Below are 22,339 nucleotides of genomic sequence, written 5' to 3' on the forward strand. Positions count from 1 at the left end.
CCACGACCCCGCCCATCTAACTTCCTTTTTCCGCCTTTTTTTTTTTTCTTTCAGCTGCACTGAGGAAATCCCAGAAGGAGTTTGGAATAAAATGGCTAACAGAAAAGTGTTTGGACAGTGGGTGTCAAGCAGCACTCTAAACATGAGTGAGGCTGGGAAGGGGCTCCTGGTCAAATGCTGTGCATACAATTCTGTGGGCACGTCCTGTGAAACCATCCTTCTAAGGTCACCAGGTGCGCAACCGCTGGCCGTCCCCAGAAATTCGCCATATGAAGTCGGGCGCCGTGGCTGGCTTTGAGGGGGGGGGATTCGGACCAGAGCACATAGTTCTGACTGAGCATAAGGTCTTTGTGAGTCAGGCGAGAATCCCCAGGCAGACTCTGTCCCATTTCACATTTTCGGGGACTCAGTTATCCTTGGGGCATTATGGCTCAGCGGCGATGGGGAGGTGGAGTCTTGTGAATTTTTGGTGTGGTGAATACATGCAACAGAACAGACTTAGTGAGCATCCTTAATCCCTTTATTTACTTTTCGCTCACCACCGGAGATTTTGGGGTTGTTTTTAGAGCCTTTCTAAAATTGCACTAATAATTTAGAATCACCAGATAATATTGATTAGTTCAAACCAAAAGTGGTGGCACAGCCCACTTCACATTCCAGGGGCAGAAGCAGGAGGCTCCCAAATTCAAGTCTAGTCTGCTGGCCTCCACAGTGACCCCCTGGGGCTCAGGAAAATGCTAGACAAACCAAGCAAATAAACCAAAGCTATGGCTCTCGGGAGATGGCTCTGTGGTTAGGTTCGATTCCCAGCACCCAGCTCTCTGTCATCAGTAACTCCAGCTCCAGCGGAGTTGACGGCCTCTGAGGGCACCAGGCATGCGCACGGTGCACAGACACACATGCAGCCAAACATGCACCCACATACACGCTTCTCCACGCTCATGTGACAAATATGAGTTGCAGATTCTGACTAGAGCTTGGTGGGAAACTTACATGGGTTTTAGTCATATGACATCGTGGTTTAGTTGTTTTGTTGGGTTTTGGTTGGTTGGTTAGTTTTTGTTTTGTTTTTTTTTTGTTTTGTTTTGTTTTGTTTTGAGACAGGGTTTCTCTGTGCAGCCCTGACTGTTCTGGACTCACTTTGTAGACCAGGCTGGCCTGGAACTCACAGAGATCCACCTGCCTCTGCCTCCTGAGTGCTGGGATTACAGGCGTGGGCCACCGCACCTAGCCCACGGTCATTTTTAAGTTTAATTTTCTGGAAGGATGCTGGGTTTTCAGAAACAGCGTCTGACTTTCTCTGGGGTGCCCAGAATACACAGAATGCCTATAAGGGCCGAAAATCGTGGTTACTCAAACAGGATGTGAGAAAAGTCTCACTGGAGGGGGGCTGACTGTTTATCACCGCACACAGGAGTTTTCTTTCTCCGCCTAGCCTCTCTTGCAGGTCCCTTTCCTTTCATCCCAGACAACATCTCCTTCTACGCTACCTTTGGGCTCTGTCTTCCCTTCATTGTCGTCCTAAGTGTCCTGATCTGTCACAAGTACAAAAAGGTAAAAGCCAGGTCAAGGGTCAAGGCGCCTTCCTGTCTTCGCAGCGCCGAGGCCCTGCTGCTGACTCCCTGCATCTCTCAAGCAATTTAGGTACGAAAGCCAGCTGCAGATGGTTCAGGTGACCGGTCCCCTGGAGAATGAGTACTTCTACGTTGACTTCAGGGACTACGAATATGACCTCAAGTGGGAGTTTCCAAGAGAAAACTTGGAGTTCGGTAAGGATCAAATGCTCAGGGGTTCTGTGGCGTCTCCTCTTCCTTGCAAAAATTTTAACATGTGCTGACTCCATCTTTGCAGGGAAGGTCCTGGGGTCTGGCGCCTTTGGGAGAGTGGTGAATGCCACAGCCTATGGGATTAGTAAAACGGGAGTCTCCATTCAGGTGGCGGTGAAAATGCTCAAAGGTACAGAAGGAGGGGGGGGGCGAATATCTCAGCAAAGTCTCTTGGAGAAGGGATGCAGCTGCCTCCCCACCCCCCTCTGGTCTCTCCTGTTATCCTGACAGTTCTGTTTGCCAAGGTTAATAAGGAAGGCAGCAGGGGGAAGGCCATGAGTAAAGAGGACAAGCCAAGAAGGCAAACGTCACTGCTTCCTCTTTTCTCTCTGCTCGCTTTTGATTGGCTTCAGCGGTACAGTTTGACGCAGATTCTGGGTAGAAGACCAAACCAGGGTACTCCTCACCTCCCGCTCTGCCCTGGCCACCTTCAGGGATCGGGCACCCTCGGCTGATGTCAAGCCCAGCGCTAAGGATTGAATCCAGGGCTTTGTGCATGCTGGGCAAGTCCTCTCCCTTGGAGAGCCATCCCCAGCCTTTCACTCTGGACTCACACCTCTGCACCCTTTACCTCATGGATGCTGGGGTGTGTGTTCCCATGCTTGTCTGGCCCGGTCTCTTGCTAAGTTGATCTCTGTAAGGGTAATGGAGTCCCTCCCTTCATGCACATATACAGACACACACATATGCAGACACACATGCACACACACACACATACACATACATGCACACACACACACGTCATTGATGTGCGTTGCAGCACACAGACTGATAGGAGAAATGGCACACAGGAAATCATGGACAGAAATCTCACAGTCCGAGCCTCCTAGCCAGGTGACTGATGCTTCCGTACAACCTGGGTTACAGAAAGAAGAGGAAACTTGTGTTAGAGGAATAGAAGAGGTGTGTGTGTGTGTGTCTGTCTGTCTGTCTGTCTGTCTGTCTGTCTGATCATACAACAAAACCTCTTAGGTGATAGAATGCAAAAGTCTTTCTGGGTAGGGTGTCATGTGGATGGAGACTTTTCGTCTCGTCTTTCCAAGATTTCACGGCAATGGCCGTTTCTCCCCGGGAAGGATTTCTCACAGCGACACAGGAGCTTTAGAAGGCCTGTCTCTGTAGTTTGGACTGCACGGGGGTTAAGAGACAAGAGAGTGGCTGGGGGTGGCATGAGACGGTAGGGGACCCCTGAGGCTACTCCAGCACTCCCAGATTCCACGCCCTGGGTTCCTCCTACGTCCCTCACTTTATCTCAGTCCTTTGATAGCTCTTCCTCCATCCAGTTCTTTGGGTTTTTTTATTTTTATTTTTTAAGATTTATCTATTTATTATTATGTGTACAGTGCTCTGCCTGCATGGACACCTGCATGTCAGAAGAGGGCATCAGATCACATTATAGATGGTTGTGAGCCACCGTGTCGTTGGTGGGAATTGAACTTAGGACCTCTGGAAGAGCAGGCAGTGTTCTTAACTGCTAGGCCATCTCTCCAGCTGCCCCCCATCCAGTCTTTTTTTTTTTAATGCAATGCCACTTTGTTTGTGTATACATATACATATATAATGGGTGCTAGGCTACCTTGGAGATATATCACAAGGTATATATATATTTGTATGTATATACACACATACATACATGTGTATGCACATATACACATATGTATATATACATACATTAGTATGGTTTAGTATACATACATTTTCTATAGATCAAGTTCAGCATGTGGAAAGGGATGGGCCCCCCTCCTGTATCCGCAAGGTGCAAAACGCTGAGGCTATATCACTTGTTAAATCCAGGCAACACATATGTGTGTTTCCTTTATGTTGTGTGTTTTTCTTCATAAGCACATCTTAGTTCCACAAAAGGGAAAGTGTCACTGTGGCCTTTTCACACCTATATCTAAAGCACGCCTTGGTCCTGTTCACTTCCACCCCCACTGCCCTCTTCCTTCAGTTCCCTTCCTCCTCTCGGCCCATTTCCGCTTCCGGGACAGCTCTCCTTCGATTTCCATGCCTCTTCCTTCTCATCTGGATTCTACAGGTGAGACACGACACGTGCTCTCTGTCTTCCCGCGTTTGGCTTTTCTACTTAACATGATGGGATGGTGTCTAGTTCCAGCTGTCTTTCTGCAGATGGCCCAACCCCGTTCTCTGCAGCTGAGTAAACCGCATCCTGGGGACCACGTTTCCACTGTCCATCCCTCTGCTGCAGGGGGGCTGGCTATTGTAACAGTGCTACCATCAGCTTCCTGTTGTGGAGTTCCTCCTGGCTCCACTCACTCCACACACACACCAGCCCCCCCTCCCCCTGTAACCCAGCTCCGTCTTCTGCACCAACAGCTCTCATAATCATTTCTCTAAGCCTTGGCAATACTTGCCTCTCCGTGCCGCTCACCCCAAGATGAAGTCCCCAACCCTCAACCCCAGCTCTGCTCCAACCTGGGGCGTTACAGCGACACTCTACATTTTATACAGCCATAGGAATGAGGAGGCAGGCCCATTCGCTGCTTCTTTTTCAGCCTTTCCCAACAGGTCTCCTGCAGCATCTTCCGGGCCCATCCTCTTCTCCCTGTCCCATGGTGGTCCAGTTCCGTCTCCCCTGGCCACCGATGGTAGCTTCTAAAGCAGATGCCCCACGTGTTCTGCTGGGGACCATGTGCTGAGGTGGCGTGGGGCCATGGTGCAGAACAGGTCTCTCTCTCTCTCTCTCTCCTCTCCTCTCCTCCTCTCTCTCTCTCTCTCTCCTCTCTCCTCTCTCCTCTCTCTCTCTCTCTCTCTCTCTCTCTCTCTCTCTCTCTCTCTCTCTCTCTCACACACACACACACACACACACACACACACACCACCCCCGCTTTGCACCGTCCTTAGCGTTCATTGCCGGTGGCTTTCTATTGGTCTGAGAGTGGTTCCGGCAACCTTGAGCAACGGAGGAGCCGGAGGAGCCGGAGGAGCCATGGCTCAGCTCCCCACCTCAGGCTCAGCGCGGCTCCTCTCAGTTCCCCATGCTGCCATGCTTCCCCGCCCACAACCTTGCACAGGTGAATCCTCCCACCTGCCCTTCCCCTTTCGATCAGAGGTCAGCTTAGAGATCACTTCCACGGGGAAACCTCCTCTCACGCCGGGGCAAGATCAAGTCCCCCCCGGGGCGGGGGGTGGCGTGGGGTGGAGGCTTTTGTAGCTGAGTGGTAGAACACAAACTCAATGTGCTTGAGGCCCTGAGCTTAATCCTAGCATTAAAATCATCATCATCATCATCACCATGTCTTCGGCCTTAAGCCAGACTTCCCCCAGAGCTGTAGACTCGGGCACAGTTGTGTTTGTTTAGCTAGTCAGTTCATGCTAACCGGCTGCTGCTGCATTAGTCCAAAGCTTGCTGAAAAAGCACATGGCTTTTTGCATGCTGCTCTGTCCTTTTAGTTTTTTGTTTTTTGTTTGTTTGTTTGTTTGTTTCGAGACAAGGTTTCTCTGTCTTGGCTTTGAACCAAGAGTGCAGGGAACCTGGAGTAGAGAGGCCAACTAAAGATGCTACCCTTCTCTCTTGTCCCTGGTACCCTTGTACCCACGGGGCCTCCAAACGCACGGAGGCAGAGGCACCCCTAGCAGCCACATAAGACTCAAAGACAGGCTTTGCTTGCTTCCTAACACGGTTGTGAGAACAGCCACACTGTTTGGCTCTGTTCCTGGAAGAGATTGCATTGGTCGGATAGTAAATGTGTCTACTGCTCTAACTCGCCCTCACCCCCCACCCCCATCAGACATACTTAGAAATGGAAGGTTCCGGGCCTGAGGACAAGCCTCATGCTGGAGACAACTATACTTGCTGAAGCTCCTCCTCCTAGCTGCCCTTTCAGCTGAATAAGCACCTGGTGGTCTCGGGAGGCAGAGGCAGGCAGGTCACTGTGAGTTCAAGGACAGCCTAGCCTACAAAGCTAATTCAGGACAGCCAATGTTACACTGAGAAACCCTGTCTTGAAAAACAAAACAAAACCAACCAAACAAACAAACAAGTTGGGGTGGAAGGAGTTTTATTTCTGTTGGTCATTGAAAGTCGAGTAGAGACGTATATCCTTGCTGGGCATGGCGGGGCATATACTTTGATCCCAGCAGTCAAGAGGTAGAATTAGGTGGTTCTTGGGGGGAATTTCTGGACAGCCAAATCTCCAGGGTGAGTTCCAGGCCAGACACGGCTATATAAAGAGATCTTGTCTCAAGGAAGAAAGAAAAAGATATAGCCATATAGTTAACATTTATAACTCATGGTTTAAAACTCTGTCCTAAAAACACAGGACATTATTTAAATCCACATGCCATGTCTGTTTCAGTTTTTCTCTCACAGTTTTGAATTTATGTAAGTTGTGATATCTGAATTGGGGAAAATGTTGATTTATAAAACTGCACACAGCTACTTGAAGTCAACACTGTGTCTGCTCCTCCGCTAACAGAGAAAGCTGACAGCAGCGAAAAAGAAGCGCTCATGTCGGAGCTCAAAATGATGACCCGCCTGGGGCACCATGACAACATCGTGAACCTGCTGGGGGCATGCACACTCTCAGGTAATGTCCGTTTGCACGTTTACATGCGGAGCAGCTGCTCCAAGGTCTGCAGCTGGAGGTGGTGAGGCCTCCACTCCCATGTGTGCCCCTCCCTCAGCCCCAGCTCAGATGCCCCCCTCGTGGAGCAGTCACACCCCTCTTTCACCTACTCTGTCTGTCCCAGAATTCTAATCTCCTGAAAGACCCTGCATGTTCATGTTGTTGGTGCCTGAGCTTGTCCCGAGCTGTGAAGCCTAAATGCAGTAGTGAAATTAGTTTCAGAGCTCCGCACACAAACACACACCCATGCTTCAGAGCTCCAGAGAAGGGCTGGAAGACACAGACTTTTGTGCATAAAGCTGAGGTTGGATGTAAAGTCTAAGGTATGGGGTCATCAAAAGTGCTCTCCAAGCCGGGTGCGACATGTACATGGTGCCTACCTGTAATCCCAGCACTCGGGAGGCAGAGGCAGGCAGATCTCTATGAGTTCGAGGCCAGCCTGGTCTACAAAGTGAGTCCAGGACAGCCAGGGCTACACAGAGAAACCCTGTCTTGGGGGGAAAAAAGTGAGTTCGAAGGCAGGGAGAACTGAAAGGTCATAGGCCGTGCTGTGCTATGCGTGATTCTGAAAGAGCCGCCTGGGGTTTTTCTGTGCCTGTAACTAAAATTGTAACCATTTCAGGGCCAGTGTACTTGATTTTTGAGTATTGTTGCTATGGCGACCTCCTCAACTATCTAAGAAGCAAAAGAGAGAAGTTTCACAGGACGTGGACAGAGATTTTTAAGGAGCATAATTTCAGTTTTTACCCCACTTTCCAGTCACAGTCAAATTCCAGGTAAGAGACACATGAGCGCTCCGTGATTACACACTCCAGGAGAGGCGCCCAGTGGCCACTGCGCATGCCCAGCCCAAACCCAGCAAGCGCCTGGCACCTCAGGCAGTGTTTGTGGGTCCAGTGGCCACTGCGCATGCCCAGCTCAAACCCAACAAGCGCCTGGCACCTCAGGCAGTGTTTGTGGGTACAGTGGACTTCTGCCCCATTATTCTTCTCTTACTTAATAAAGTTTCACTTACCAACCGGAAACCGTGGCCCAAAATACTAAACAGGAAGCCCAGAAATAAACAGCCCTTACGGCTTAAGTAACTCTACAAAGAGCTTACTATTGCCATCGTGCTCTGGTTGTCGTTGGTTACCACCGTTCATCTCATATCCGTAACTATCCCTGATTTGTTTATTATTGTCTTTCATCATTTACTATTGTGAGAGTTTGTAGTACAAGGGCAGACCCAGGGCTGCACACATCCTCAGCCCCTGAGCCACACCCCCAGCCTCTGTGAGAGCCCTAGAACCGAGAAACTATCCTAGCACAGATGGGTGTTCAGATCCTTTGGTTAATTTTTAGTCACTGAGGTATTAAATAGCCTGGAGATTTATTCTGGAGTATCTGTATACTGAAAGCAGTAAAGCATTTTGTTTTTCCCAAAGGTAAGGGGATTATAGATTGGGGCAAACTCCTATGTTGAGAAATACTGAGTCTGTATTCGTCCTGGTGCAAGCATCTATCTCATGTGCTTGAAAAGAGAGTCTGGCCAGGGAGAGGTGGTGGTGCACGCCTGTGATCCTAGCACACGGGGAGGCAGAGGCAGGTGGATCTGTGCGAGTTCAAGGCCAGCCTGGTCTCCAGAGCGAGCTCTAGGACAGCCAGGGCTACACAGAGAAACCCTGTGTTAGAGAGAGAGAGAGAGAGAGAGAGAGAGAGAGAGAGAGAGAATATGAGATTGTGCTGCGGCTGTTAGCTTCCTCCCCAGAGGACAGAAGCATGCTTTCCAGAAGCTGGTTTGGAAAGGTCGTGCTGAGCTGGGGCGCACCTTCGCAGCAGAGTGCATGCTGCACTCCCAGCACAGCAGAAACCCACAGATCAAAGGCCGAAACCACTCCTTTATAAGCTCTGTACTGTAGAAATTCTGAAAGGGGAAGCGGCAGGCACTGCTCCTTTCTTTAATAAACTTCAGGGCACAGCAAGTCACTCACCGCCCCCACTTCTGTTTTGTGTACCCAGCTCGCGTGTGACAGTGAGTGAGTGCACCTGTAGACCCCAGGGCACCACTGGCAAGCCGCCTGTGTGCTTTTCATTTAAAAGCCCATTTGTAACTGGAGTCCGCTCCTCCGATGAATTATACTTTTGCTAACAAAATGTCTGCTCAGAAGAACTATGTAAATAACTAAGAAACAAATCGATTTTTAATAGTATGCCTGGTTCACGAGAAGTTCAGATGCACCCGGCCTTGGATCGTGTCTCAGGGTTCAATGGGAATTCAACTCATTCTGAAGGTAATATTTTATTCTCACTGGCAGCACTTTGAAATGAATCCAAGAGTCCTATACCAGCTATTTTTAAACTTGTTTAAAAATTACATGTGTGGGGCTGGAGAGATGGCTCAGAGGTTAAGAGCACTGACTGCTCTTCCAGAGGTCCTGAGTTCAATTCCCAGCAACCATGTGGTGGCTCACAGCCATCTATAATGTGATCTGATGCCCTCTTCTGGCCTTCAGGGGTACAAGCAGGCAGAGCACTGTATAGATAATAAATAATTTTAAAATTTATTAAAAAATAAAAATAAATTATGAGTGTATGTATATGTATATGTATTGTATATGTGTATGTATGTGTGTGTATATATGTGTGTGTATGTATGTGTGTGTGTATGTGTGTGTATGTATGTGTGTATGTGTGTGTGTATGTGTGCATGTATGTGTATGTATGTGTGTGCATGTATGTGTGTGCATGTATGTGTATGTATGTGTGTGCATGTATGTGTGCATGTGTGTGTATGTATGTGTGTGCATGTATGTGTGTGCATGTATGTGTGTGTATGTGTGTGTATGTGTGTGTATGTGTGTATGTATGTGTGTGTATGTATGTGTATGTATGTGTGTGTATGTATGTGTGTGCATGTATGTGTATGTATGTGTGTGCATGTATGTGTGTGCATGTATGTGTGTATGTGTGTGTATGTGTGTGTGTGTGTTGTGTATGTGTGTGTGTTGTGTATGTGTGTGTGTGTGTTGTGTAGGTGTGTTGTGTATGTGTGTAGGTGTGGGTGTGCACATGCTCATGCCATAGTACCCCATGGAGGTCAGAGGACAACTAGTGAGCAGGTTGCAGGCCTGGTGGCAGTGTGACTCTCTGAGCCGTACCCCCAGAGCAGAAGCACTGTGTCTTTGTCACTGTGTCAGTGACAGGCTCTGTCTTTGCATTCTTTCTTGGAAAGTCGGATGCCAATAGTTGTGAAGTTCTTGCTCATGGCCAGCTAACAAACGCCCGAAACTGTTTGGTTTGTTCAGAATATTCTTTATAAAGCTGTAAGCTGATTGGAGCCACCCTGTACCTGGTAGACAGTGAGTTCTAGAGTTTTGGTGAGTTCTGGCACCAGACAGGGTGTTTAGGTGTCCAGAGGCTCCACTTGTCACTTACAAACTGGGCTAACAGCCGGGCGTGGTGGCGCACACCTCTAATCCCAGCACTTGGGAGGCAGAGGCATGTGGATCGATGTGAGTTCAAGGCCAGCCTGGTCTATAGAATGAGACCAGGACAGCCAAGGCTACACAGAGAAACCTTGTCTCGAAACAAACAAACAAACAAACAAACAAAAACTGGTCTAACATTGCTTTCATCCTAGGACGGTTAGAAGGAATGCACAGAGGATGTGGGGTACAAAGTACAGTTCATGAAATATGGTGGCCAGTTGATCAGTCTTTGTGCCCCCCAGACACCCTGACAGATTTACCTAGTGTAAAGGGGGGGGAGTTCCCCCCACCCCGGGGTCCCAGAAGACGGTGCTAGATTCCTTAACATTGGGGTCATGGCCAGCACTCTAACCAATGAGCCATCTCTGCAGACCCAAGAAGGAGCCATAATTAGTATCCATGATCTTCACTCAGATTGCTTTAGCAGATTACTGAAGACTGGGTGGCAAAAGCTACAAATATTCTTTCTCACAGTTCTAGAGGCCAAAAAGTTAGACCAAGGTGCAGGTGAACCCTGCTTCCCACGTGCACACGGGGATCTTCCTGCTGGGTCCCCAGTCCTTACACAACTTTCTCCTCCTTAAAAAAAAAAAATTTTTTTTTGGCATTTTGTGTGTGTGTGTGTGTGAGGGGGGGTGGGGAGGAAGTAGGGGGAGGGGGGAAAGCAACTTAGGGAACTGCATTCTCTCCTTTCACCCCATGGGTTCCAGGGAGCAGCTTTTGTGCAAACAGCCTTACCTGAGGAACCATGTCCATCCTCTTCTCTGTCTGTCATAGAGACCCTGGTCCCATTCTTTTAACATGGCCACTCACAAAGACCTGTTCCTGGTACTATCAACTGAGAAGACTCTGACTTTTTTTGGGGGGGCGGGGTTTCGAGACAGGGTTTCTCTGTGTAGCCTTGGAGACCAGGCTGGCCGATTTTCACATTTTTTTGTTTTTGTTTTTATTTTATGAGTATTTGCCTGCATGTATGTAACAAACCATGTTGTGTGCCTGGTCCTGCGCGGAGGCCAGAGGCGAGAGTCCTAGTCTCTAGTTGTGAGTCATCATAGGGTGCTGGGAACCTAGCCTGGGCTGTCTGCAGGACCATCCATCCAGTGCTCTTGACCACGGAGCCATCTCTCCAGCCCCTGGGGCGTTGAGCAGCGCTTCATTCCATAAGAGGCTGCTTTATAGAAAGAAAAATGACTGGGGGAGAGAAAGAAAAAAAAAAAAGGAAGCAAAGGTAGGTCGGAAATGGTGGTGTACAACCTTAACCCAAGCACGCAGTTGGCAGAGCAGCAGGAGGCTGTCTGTGAGTTCGAGGCCAACCCGGTCTACATAGCAAGTTCCAGGACAGCCAGGGCGGGACAGTGCAGTCGCTTCCCGGGACTGGAGTCAGGAAGTGAGAAAGGTGGCTGCCGGCTTCACACGCAGACCCCTCGGGTGACCTTTGTAAGGATCCAAGCAGGAGCAATTCTGTCCTGGTGCCCAGGAACCTGCCCTGGTTGGGAGGCAGCTTGGTGGCTACTTCTGTTTTCTCCAAAGATCAAACAGCCCTTCCTTTGTGTGGTGCACCTTGTGTGCGGGCGACACCATGGGAGCGGGAGGTCAGATCAACCCTGCAGGATGACTGCCACCTCAGCTTCCTTCTCAGGGAGCTCTGACAGGCCACCACCCCGTGCCTGGGGAAAGTGAAGACTGGGTATATTTTTACAGATGAAATTGAGTATGAAAACCAAAAGAGGCTGGAAGAAGAAGAAGATTTGAACGTGCTGACATTTGAGGACCTTTTATGCTTTGCGTATCAAGTGGCCAAAGGCATGGAGTTCCTGGAATTTAAGTCGGTAAGCACCTTTTAAAGCAAAAACTAACGGAAAGTGTGTAAAGGGAATGGCAGGAAAGAGCGTGTGCGTGCAGCTGTGGAAAAGAGATGTCCTCACACTTGTTTCTTGTTCATTTTTGACGTTCCTCCCCTACTGTCGCCCTCCTGCCCTTGACACTTTTCATACCTACAAGTATTGTCTGCAGCATAAGGGCCCAGGGTGCCCCCCCCACCCCCCCCCCACCCAATGGAAGTCCCTCGGACCATCTAGGGGAGTTAGTCAGAAGTCCCTGAGAAGCCAGTGTCCAGTGTCATCATCCCTGCTGACACAGCTGTCCCTGCACAGAGTATCCGCAGTCAGGGGAATGAATGGAACTCGGCCTCCCCGGCTAGTCAGCCTGGACCCGTGTCGCCACTGCACTGTAGAGCCATTCACAGTTGCTAGCTCCGTGTTCACACGGACTGCAACAGGAAGGCTGCAGGACCTGCCCCAAACCATGCTGTGTTTCCACCTGTTCCTTCTTCCTGTTTCACACTGTGAGCCGCCAGAGCCTCCCCTCGGAGCAGCAAAGGCAGCTTCTCACCACACCAAGGCCTGGGATCTTTATGTCTGCTGAAGGATGTGTAATAAAGCAAATTAGCAGGCAAAAAAGCACACACTTTTTTTTTTTTTTTGGTAACCTGTATATTCATCCTACACAAAATATTGGAGCTCAATAGATGTGTGTATTTCAGAGGGGTAGTATGTTAGTTAAGGTTCTTTTTTGTTGTTGTTGTTGTTTTTTAAGATTTACTTACTTATTATTATGTATACAGTGTTGCAGAGGGCATCAGATCGCATTATAGATGGTTGTGAGCCACCATGTGGTTGCTGGGAATTGAACTCATGACCTCTGGAAGAGCAGGCGGCGCTCTTAACCACTGAACCATCTCTCCAGCCCCTAGTTAAGGTTCTTAAAGGAACATAACAGATAGAATAAAGAACATTATTCTACACACACACACACACACACACACACACACACACACACACACACGAGATGTGTTAGCATGGCTTACAGGCTGTGGTCTGAGCAGTCCAAAAGTGGTTTTCACCCAACAGAAAAGACAGCAATCTGGTACTTGTTTGGTGCCTGAGGCTGGGTGTCTCGGCACACCCAATCTGGTGGTGTTGTCCCCGGGGAAGGCTAGACAGCAGCTGCTCTTCCTTCTGTGTTGGAATCCTGAAGAAGACGGTCCTCATTTGGTGAAGACTTGCCTCAGCAGCAGGACAGATGAACGTGCCAGCAAGAGTGAGGGCAAGCAGGCAAAAAGCAGATGCCTCCTTCCTTGTGTTCTTTTATGTGGGGCTGCCACCAGAAGGTATGGCGGCCCAGGTGTTAGGTGGGTCTTCTGGCTGCAGGTAATCTAATCGCTGACTCGCTTGACCGGCTGCTTACTGTTGGTGTTCCAGACGTGGCCAAGTTGGCAGCCAATGCTGAACCGTCACAGGGAACAGAAGATATTATGGGAAATGAATGGCCTGAAGAAGAAACCATGGGGCTGAGGCTGTAGCTTAGCGAATGACAACTTGTGTAGAATGCCAGAGGTCCTCAGCATCCCACCAAAACATCAGACAGAAACAGCAAAGTGGCAAAGGGCAGACGATGGTCCGAGACAAAGCCCCTCTGGGCTCCAGGGGCGAAATTCGAATTCTAGGCTTTTCTGTGAGGTGAACTTGATTCTCCTTGGCTAATGATATTTCAATAAGAGTTAGAGGCCGTTTGTTTCCCATGGGCAGATCTGGTCTTCAGGATGGATAATGGGCTGCAGAGAATAAGCCTCACCCAATGCCAGCTGATCCCAAACGGGGGCCCTGGATTCGGGTGATGCTCCATGCACCCGTTCACCTGTCATTCCCTCCTCTTTACTCCTGAACTTTCCCCTCTGCTTTCTTTAGATTTCCTATTCTCTTGCCACCCCCCGCTTCTGTTCCACTTCTCCCTGACTTTGGAAAGATAATTTCGGCTGTGTCTTCTCCTGTTAAAATGTAACAGCTGAGGCAGTACTCCTTGCCTCACTATCTGGGGTTGTGCCTCCTTCATTGCTTGTTGGGTTCCCCTTTCCTGGAGCTCCCCACCCACTCCACATGGGCATTAGTGCCTCATAAAGATGTGGAGAGCCCCCTGCCTTGGCCACCTGGCCAGTTTGCTGGCCGTGAAGCTAAAGCAGGTGGTCCCCTCCTTCTGTAGTCTCACTAGGGACTTTCAGCTTTCAGATGCTGCAAGCGCCATATACTCAATGAGACCAGTGCTTAGAATTTTGCATTTCTGCCTTCCCCGGGCTAGTATGTGCCTCTCAGACCTCTCCCGGGATGCTGGGCGGCAGTGGAGACTGAGTCAGCCCTTGTGCCCATAGGGCTGTTGGTACTGCCCCATGCTCCTGATCAGTAGTTAGATAAGTCAGTGCATTTGTTGCGTTTTCACTGTTTACAATGGGTCTGTGGAAAGGGGGAGGGGGGCGCGGGGGCCAGGATAGTGTCCTTCCTGTTCCATGGCTCCATCTGTGCTGACACTGTGCTGGGGCAGAGACACATGAGGATGTGACTCCTGGGTCACAGATCATACGTTGATAGGGGAAAGACAAGCAGACATACAAATCAGGCCATCAGTGCCCCAGGAAGAGGAATGGCAGATCTGGCCAGTGGTGGGCAGGGTTCTGGAAAGAGTAGGGGGTGTGGCCCTGGGGAGATGGACCTCAGAAGGTCAGCAGCAACGGGGAAGGAGATGCTGGGCTTTGCCTACCAAGGGACCAAAGAAGCATTTGGGTTGACGACTGAGACTTGAGTGATGGCAGTTCTCCCCGAGGTTGAATGGAACCTTCCTGAATGGAGGATGTGGGAGCATGGAAGGCAGTGGACTGAAGAGCCGTAGTGGTGTCAGGAATGAGGAGCAGGAGAGAGAGCAGGAGGGAGGGCAGCACAGGAGGAAGAGGACCAGTCAGGTCACATCCAGGCAGGCCAGGCATCTTGCTGGTCAGCATGAGTCTTTTTCAGAGCAGCTGTGGCCAGGATGGACAGGACAGGTAGCCGGGAGGGCAGGTGGCCAGGATGGCAGGTGGCCAGGAGGGCAGGTGGCTAGGATGGCAGGTGCCCAGGAGGGCAGGTGGCTAGGATGGCAGGTGGTGAGGAGGGCAGGTGGCCAGGAGGGTAGGTGGCCAGGAAGGTAGGTGGCCAGGAAGGTAGGAGGACAGGAGGGTGTTAGGGAAGGGGGCAGGCTGCATGGAGGTGCAACATGAAAAAAATCCAATTCGGGGAAGGCAAACACGAGAGATCAAGGCATGGACTGGATGTTTGAATTTGTGTAGGCTTTTGTCCTTTTGAGGGTTGGAGCACACTGGACCCCTGTGGATGCCATGCTCTCTCCAGCATCTTTCTTCAAAAAGCTCATTCACTCCAGAGTCTCTTAGATCTGCTTTCAGAAACATCCCCAGAACTCGTTGTCATTTTCTGTCTGTCTGCCCCACCCCACCCCTCTCTGTGTGTGTGTATGTGTATGTGTGTCTGTGCACATGAGTACAGTGTCCATGGAGGCCAGAAGAGGGCGTCAGATATCCCTCGAGCTAGAGTTACAAGTGGCTTTGAGCCACCTGATGTAGATGCTGGGAACTGAACTTAGATCCTCTGGAAGAGCAGTGTGCGCTCTTCACTGCTGAGCCATTTCTCCAAACTACCCTTTTAAAAGAACCATATTTATTATTTATGTACGTGTGTGTGTGTGTGTGTGTGTGTGTGTGTGTGTGTGTGTGACTGTTGTGAACCTGAAACGAGAAGAGACGTCCCTCTCTGAAGGCATAAGTCATAGCCAGTGTCACTCTAGCGTCTTTCTTCTAGTGTGTTCACAGAGACCTGGCAGCCAGGAATGTGCTGGTCACCCACGGGAAGATGGTGAAGATCTGTGACTTTGGACTGGCCCGGGACATCCTGAGTGACTCCAGCTACGTCGTCAGGGGCAACGTGAGCCGTTTGCTTTTTGTCATGAGTACAGGAAACATCTGCACTCGCTGTAATGCGTTTTTGATTTATGACAACACAGGAAAACAAAAACAAAAACAAAAAACTTCCCAGTGCTTTCCTTATTTAGGCTGAAAAGATTGTTCTGCGCTTAGTAAAAACTAAGCAAGATAGATAGCCACACGTCTCTCTGGGGGTGTGCTACCCAGAATCGATCCATCAGAGTTTGGCGTGCACTCTTCTCCTAAAAAGACATGATGCCCTTCTCGGACTTATTTCAGTTTCCTCAGCTGTAAGGTGGCGATCATGAGAGAAGCTGGCATGCATGACAGGCTTTTCCCAGAACAGGCCTCACACAGATATTAACTATAAAATTTAAAGGTACTGTAGCTCACTATTAGTAATATGTTATCCAGTTAATATTATAATGATGCAGGAAGACTTAAATAAAAAGGGGAGGGGCTGGAGAGATGGCTCAGTGGTTAAAAGCATGTACTGCTTTTTCCAGTGGACCCAAGTTTGAGTCCCAGCACGCATGTCAAGGCATTCACAGCTCCAGGGAATCCAACGCCTCTGGCTTCCTTGGACATGTACACATACCCACACACAACGTAAAGTAAATTTCAAGTATGATGAAGTAAAATAGATGTTTAAGAAGGGAAGGAAGGCCAGGTGTGGTGGCGCACGCCTCTAATCCCAGCACTCGGGAGGCAGAGGCAGGCGGATCGCTGTGAGTTCGAGGCCAGCCTGGTCTACAAAGTGAGTCCAGGACAGACAAGGCTACACAGAGAGACCCTGTCTCGAAAAACCAAAAAAAAAAAAAAAAAAAAGATGGTAAGGAGATGAAGGTTTCACTCAGGCATAGAGAGTCAGGAGGTTTTGGTTTGGGCCTCAGAATGAGGAAGAAAAATAAGGAATTACAGCACCTGGGTGTGAGTTCCTAGCTGCTGCTGCTATTCATTTGGTGAGGGGGGGAAGAGGGGTGTGGGGGCAGGGTCCTCTTGGTATTATCACTCTCTTGGTGAAACACCAGCAGTCAGGGCTGATCCAGTTCCTCCTCTCTCTTCGTTCTGAAAGTACCGGCTCTGTGGAGAGGAAATTGAGGCCAAGAAAAGCAACATGCCTGTGGTTGCTCTGCGCATGGATGTGAGCGCGTAGTGAGCGGGTAGTCTTGAGTTGTGTCGCCTGCTGTGGTGTCAGGGTTCCTACAGGGGTCTGAACTCACCTCCTGGGTTCCTGGAAACAAACCATTAAAACCAAAGTCAACGGCCTTTACTGGGGGGTAAATGCCCCTAAGTGTGAAAACTCCTCCAGTGAGTTAGAATCACTTCCCAGTCACCGTGGCTGCAGTTGTAATATCTGACTGCTCGGATAGTTCGTGTTAATAGAGAACCCACCAACGGGCCCTCATGTGGAAGGCGAATTCCATTCATAACCTCCTACTAATGAGTCGGGCTACCCAGGCTGACACACTTGATTCATTCGGTGACTCCATTCGCGTAGGATTTAAAAGAGGCGTTCTTCCTGGGACTCTGCTTTTGCCTGACAGATTGAACGTAAAGGTTCCTGAAACCATATCAAAAAACCCCCGTGCCCAGGAAGTAGCCACTGTGTCCTGGTGCAAAGCCAAGGCCATGCAGACTAAGGCAAGCCCCCCTTCACACTGCTGGAAGTTACTGAAGCCACCGAGGGCAGCCTGGTGTCAGCTCTAGACAACTTAAGTCCCTTGCCACATCCTCGAGGATGACCCTTGTACTCCATTCTCAGAAACGCTCTGGTAAAGAAATGCCCATTGGCTTGGACTCACTTACCTCCCAGCAAATAGGGGCTCATCTTCAATGGAGAGTCATCACTGGGTAGTGATGCCAAGCACCTGCCACGCCCAAGCACAAGCCTGCATCCAAGATTACTTTTAAAACAAGTATATTTTGCCAGGAGCGGTTGCGCATGCCTTTAGACTCAACACTCAGGAGGCAGAGGCAGGCGGATCTGTTCACTCAACGCCTTATTCTGTTTCTTTTTCTTTCTTTCTTTTTTGTTTTGTTTTGTTTTCGAGACAGGGTCTCCTCTCTGTGTTAGGCTTGGCTGTCCTGGACTCGCTTTGTAGACCAGGCTGGCCTCGAACTCACAGCGATCTGCCTGCCTCTGCCTCCCGAGTGCTGGGATTAAAGGCGTGCGCCACTATGCCCAATGGGAAACCTTGTCTCAAAAGAAAAAGTGAAAAACCAAAGAAGCAAAAAACAAAAAACAAACCCAAACCCTGGCTGTTTTTCCAGAAGACCGGAGCTAGATTTTCACACCTGTTTCTAACTCTAGTTTCAGGGAATCAGTTACCTTCACAGACATACATGCAGCGAAACACCAAATAAATCGTTAAAAACAACAACAACTACAAAGAGTGGCCTTAGGTTTTAAAATTTATCATCTAAAGCCAGGCGTGGTGGCGCACGCATTTAATCCCAGCACTCGGGAGGCAGAGGCAGGCGGATTGCTGTGAGTTCAAGGCCAGCCTGGTTTACAAAGTGATTCCAGGACAGCCAAGGCTACACAGAGAAACCCTGTCTCAAATGCCACCCCCCCCCAAAAAAAAATTATCATCTAACCACAACGAAAGCGTCAGGGGGAGGCTGGAGTGTACATGGCACACCTAGGCACATGCAGACAAGCACATGGCACACCTAGGCACGTGCAGACAAAACCCCCATACACATCCAATTACAAACAAAAAGCCGAAATCCCCAAGCCTGCACGCGGGAACTTGAACGGCCTCTTCTGTGTCCGGCAGGCGCGGCTGCCTGTAAAGTGGATGGCTCCCGAGAGCTTGTTTGAAGGGACCTACACAATTAAAAGCGACGTCTGGTCCTTCGGAATCCTTCTCTGGGAGATATTTTCCCTAGGTACGAGTGGCACACTGCAGGCTCTGGCTTCACCTCTCCCACTCCTTCCACACCCTCCTCCCTCGCTCCTTTCCTCCCCGTCAGAAAGTGAACCGCCATTCAGTGGCTCCCGTGGCTTGCTTCTGTTTCCACTGTCGCTGCCGTCCAGTGGTCTGCCTTTCCCACCATCTGTAATCGATTAGGAGGCCTTGGGACTTCTCCACCCACAGAACAGCACAGGGTGGGCCCGGCTTGTTTACAAACGGAACATATAAACAAACAAACCAACAAAAAGGGAAACCAAATGTTTGTGCGGCAGCACTGAGCTCCTGTTTTTCTCAGGTGTGAACCCTTACCCTGGCATTCCTGTCGACGCTAACTTCTACAAACTGATTCAGAGCGGATTTAAAATGGATCAGCCATTCTATGCTACAGACGAAATGTAAGTGCTCTGAGCCTGGGGTTTCATATCAGACATTTACCATGTGCTGTACCATTTCCAAATGCATGGCAAAACAAACAAAGAAATGTTTCCTGGGGTTTTTTTTTTTTTTGCTTGTTTGTTTGTTGCTGTTACAGTTTTGAGGTAAGATTTCCTCTGTATAGACCTGGTTGTCCTGGAAATTACTCTGTAAATCAGGCTAGCCTCAAACTCAGATCCACCTACCTCTACCTCCTAAGTGCCGGGATTAAGACATGTGCTACCACACTTGGCTAAAACCCACTTTTCTACTACGTTGCTCAGCTCCTTTTTTTTTTTTTTTTTTTTAAGATTTATTTATTTATGCATTTGGATGTTGTGTCTGCATGTACATCTACACACCAGAAGAGGGCGCTGGGTGGCATGGCACTGCAGTTATAGGTGGCTATGATCCACCATGTGGGTGCTGGCGATCTGGAAGAGCAGCTGGTGCTCTAACCGCTGAGCAATCTCTCCAACCTTTGATTGCTTTTTAAAAGCAGACGACTCTTGGAACAGTGGCAGGTGCACTTGGGAGGCAGAGAAGCGGGCAGAAGTCTGTGATTTGAGGCCAGCTTGGTGTACAGAGTGAGTTTGAGGAGAGCCAAAGCTGTGTAGTGAGACCCTGTCTTTGAAAAAATAAACCAGTCAACCAGCTAATCAATAAGTAAAAAATTTTGAGAGAGAGAGAGAAGAGGAGAGGGAGGTGGGAAGGGCAAAGGACACTTGCCTACAATCTAGCACTGCAGAGGTGAGGCTGAGGCAGTAGGCTAGCCTGTGCTAGATAGATAGATAGATAGATAGATAGATAGATAGATAGATGATAGAAGATAGCTACAGCAGGTAGGCAAGAAAGCAGAGACAAACTTAGTCTTTCGCTGGGGGCAGTACCCCAGGATTTAATTCCTCTGCTTGTGGCATCTGAGGATTTGACTCCACCTCACACCTCCCCTATTCTCTGATGTAGCACAAACTCCAGTCCAAGCTTTCCACAGAGCCAGCGCACCGCGCAGGAGCTGCCCCACCCAGCCAGCGATGTGCTGCCCAATTTCTGCCGCCTCAGCTCCGCCTTTGTTGTCTTGCTCTCACAGATACTTCATAATGCAATCCTGCTGGGCCTCGGACTCAAGGAAGCGGCCATCCTTCCCCAATCTGACTTCATTTTTAGGATGTCAGCTGACAGAAGCTGAGGAAGCGGTACGTATAAATTGGCGGTGCGCTTCCCCCGAGAACGAGCTGCGCGAGGGGCCCTGACGTTCACTTGGGGGAGACTGCCTTCCTCACCGCAGTGTGTCCAGACCACCCTGTCATGGTTGTGTGCAGCGAGACCTACTTACTAATGGAGGCTTTGGGGGCTTCCAACTGATTAGCAAGTTAAAAGCTCTTAAGGGGAGAAAGTCCGTTTTCTTTAAGGGTGTAGTCCTTGGTGGATCGACCACAAACCAAAGAGGATATGATCATCGCAAACTATATCTGATGGGGTTTAAAAGAAAAAAAGAGGAGAGAGAGAGAGAGAGAGGACGCAAAACTGGATGGGTGAAGGAACGAAGGGTGCACCTGGGAGGAGTGGGGGAGCAGAGAATGTGACCAAAATACATTGTTTTAAAAATTGTGAATAAAGCCAGGTGTAGTAGCGCACGCCTTTAATCCCAGCACTTGGGAGGCAGAGGCAGGTGGATCACTGTGAGTTTGAGGCCAGCCTGGTCTACAAAGCGGGTCCAGGACAGCCAAGGCTACACAGAGGAACCCTGTCTCGAAAAACCAAAAAATAAAAAATAATAAATAAATAAAAATAAAATAAAAATTATGAATAAAAAGAAAATTAAAAGCTCTCAAGGGTCCAGAGCAAAGGACTAGCTAGCTAAACATTAACCCCTCCAGAAGCCACTGGGCTTTCCTAACTCAACGCCAAGGCCAAGCGCAAGCATGGCCTCCCCTCAGCTGCGTCGGGGGCGCTGTGGGAGCTGGGAAGGGCTCTGGCCTGCAGCCGTAGGACCCACCCCAGCTCGGCTTCCTGTTCCTCACCGATGCGAGTGATGGCGAGTCTCTTCTTTGGCCTCGGTGTTCCCGTCTGTAAAATAGGTTGCCCAGCTCGATGCTGCTTAGCAGCCCCATCAGAGCAGAGAGAGCGGCTCCAGACTAGACTAGCCGAGCCCAGAGGGCGGAGGGCCAGATCCTGACTCCATGCCTCGCATCTCCTGTCGCAGTTGCTACTTTACACTTGAACGTGAACACCCCGTGGGGTCAGGGCTATTGTTCTCAAAAGGGCAATTCATCTGCTTTTTCCTGCTTTTCACCAAAATGAGTAGCTGTAATTTAAGAAAAAAACCAGGACGAGTGGAAGGGACCCGAGAGGCTGCTTATGCAGAGGACTGGGTTCACTCCCACGGTGGCCCACAGTCACCTATACCACCACTTCCATGGAGTCCAACACTCTCTTCTGGCCTCTGCAGGGATTGTACCTCATGTGGTGTATATGCTAACAAGAAGGCACATGCAGGGCTGGAGAGATGGTTCAGAGGTTAAGAGCACTGTCTCTTCTTCCAAAGGTCCTGAGTTCAAATCCCAGCAACCACAGGGTGGCTCATAGCCATCTATAATGAGATCTGGTGCCCTCTTCTGGCCTGCAGGCACACAAGCAGGCAGAATACTGTATAATAAATAAATAAATAACTCTTAAAAAAAAAACACACACACACACACAGGGAGGCAGAAGCAGGCAGATCACTGTGAGTTCGAGGCCAACCTGGTCTACAAAGTGAGTCCAGGGCTACACGGAGAAACCCTGTCTTTGAAAAAATAAACAAATAAAGGAAATGGAAACTGCCCAAATTCATAGCTTTATTTTTGTTAAGATTTACTTTTATTTTGCACTTATGTGTATTGGTGTATGTATGTAGGGACCCTCGGAAAACAGAGTAGGGTGTTGCCTCCCCTGGAGCTGGCATTATAAGCAGTTGTCAGCCACTCCCTGTGGGTCCTCAGACCCAAACCCAGGTCCTCGGACCCAAACCCAGGTCCTCTGCGAGAGCGACAAGTGCTCTTGACCACCAAACCATCTCTCCAGCCGCCAAACTCATGATTTTTTTTAATGGTCTGTATGAAAAGCAAGACTTTTAAATGCTTTGCTGTCAAGGCGCGCAGGTGGGTCTTGCTCAGATGGTCATCCTGCTGCCTCTTCCATCTTCCAGACATATCAGAACATGGGAGGCAATGTTCCAGAACACCCATCCATCTACCAGAACAGGCGGCCTGTCAGCAGAGAGGCAGGCTCAGAGCCACCATCGCCACCGCAGCCACAGGTGAAGAGTCACAGAGAA

The 22,339-nt window shown here is 49.5% G+C and overlaps 1 protein-coding gene across 1 annotated transcript in view; it reads left to right on the top strand.

The window, feature by feature from the left end:
- The window catches only part of Flt3 (fms related receptor tyrosine kinase 3), a 49,093-nt gene extending 28,820 nt beyond the window's left edge, over window positions 1–20,273 (top strand). Inside the window, exons 12-23 of the mRNA XM_051162087.1 lie at window positions 55–233; window positions 1,436–1,554; window positions 1,637–1,769; window positions 1,852–1,956; window positions 6,266–6,376; window positions 7,038–7,191; window positions 8,606–8,688; window positions 11,587–11,714; window positions 15,564–15,686; window positions 18,469–18,580; window positions 18,902–19,001; window positions 20,111–20,273. Coding sequence (XP_051018044.1) covers window positions 55–233; window positions 1,436–1,554; window positions 1,637–1,769; window positions 1,852–1,956; window positions 6,266–6,376; window positions 7,038–7,191; window positions 8,606–8,688; window positions 11,587–11,714; window positions 15,564–15,686; window positions 18,469–18,580; window positions 18,902–19,001; window positions 20,111–20,273 — 1,510 coding nt within the window. The remainder of the gene's footprint in view (window positions 1–54; window positions 234–1,435; window positions 1,555–1,636; window positions 1,770–1,851; window positions 1,957–6,265; window positions 6,377–7,037; window positions 7,192–8,605; window positions 8,689–11,586; window positions 11,715–15,563; window positions 15,687–18,468; window positions 18,581–18,901; window positions 19,002–20,110) is intronic.
- The last annotated feature ends 2,066 nt before the right edge of the window (window positions 20,274–22,339 follow it).

Source organism: Acomys russatus, chromosome 19 (genome assembly GCF_903995435.1).
Source record: "Acomys russatus chromosome 19, mAcoRus1.1, whole genome shotgun sequence".
Classification (NCBI taxonomy): domain Eukaryota; kingdom Metazoa; phylum Chordata; class Mammalia; order Rodentia; family Muridae; genus Acomys; species Acomys russatus.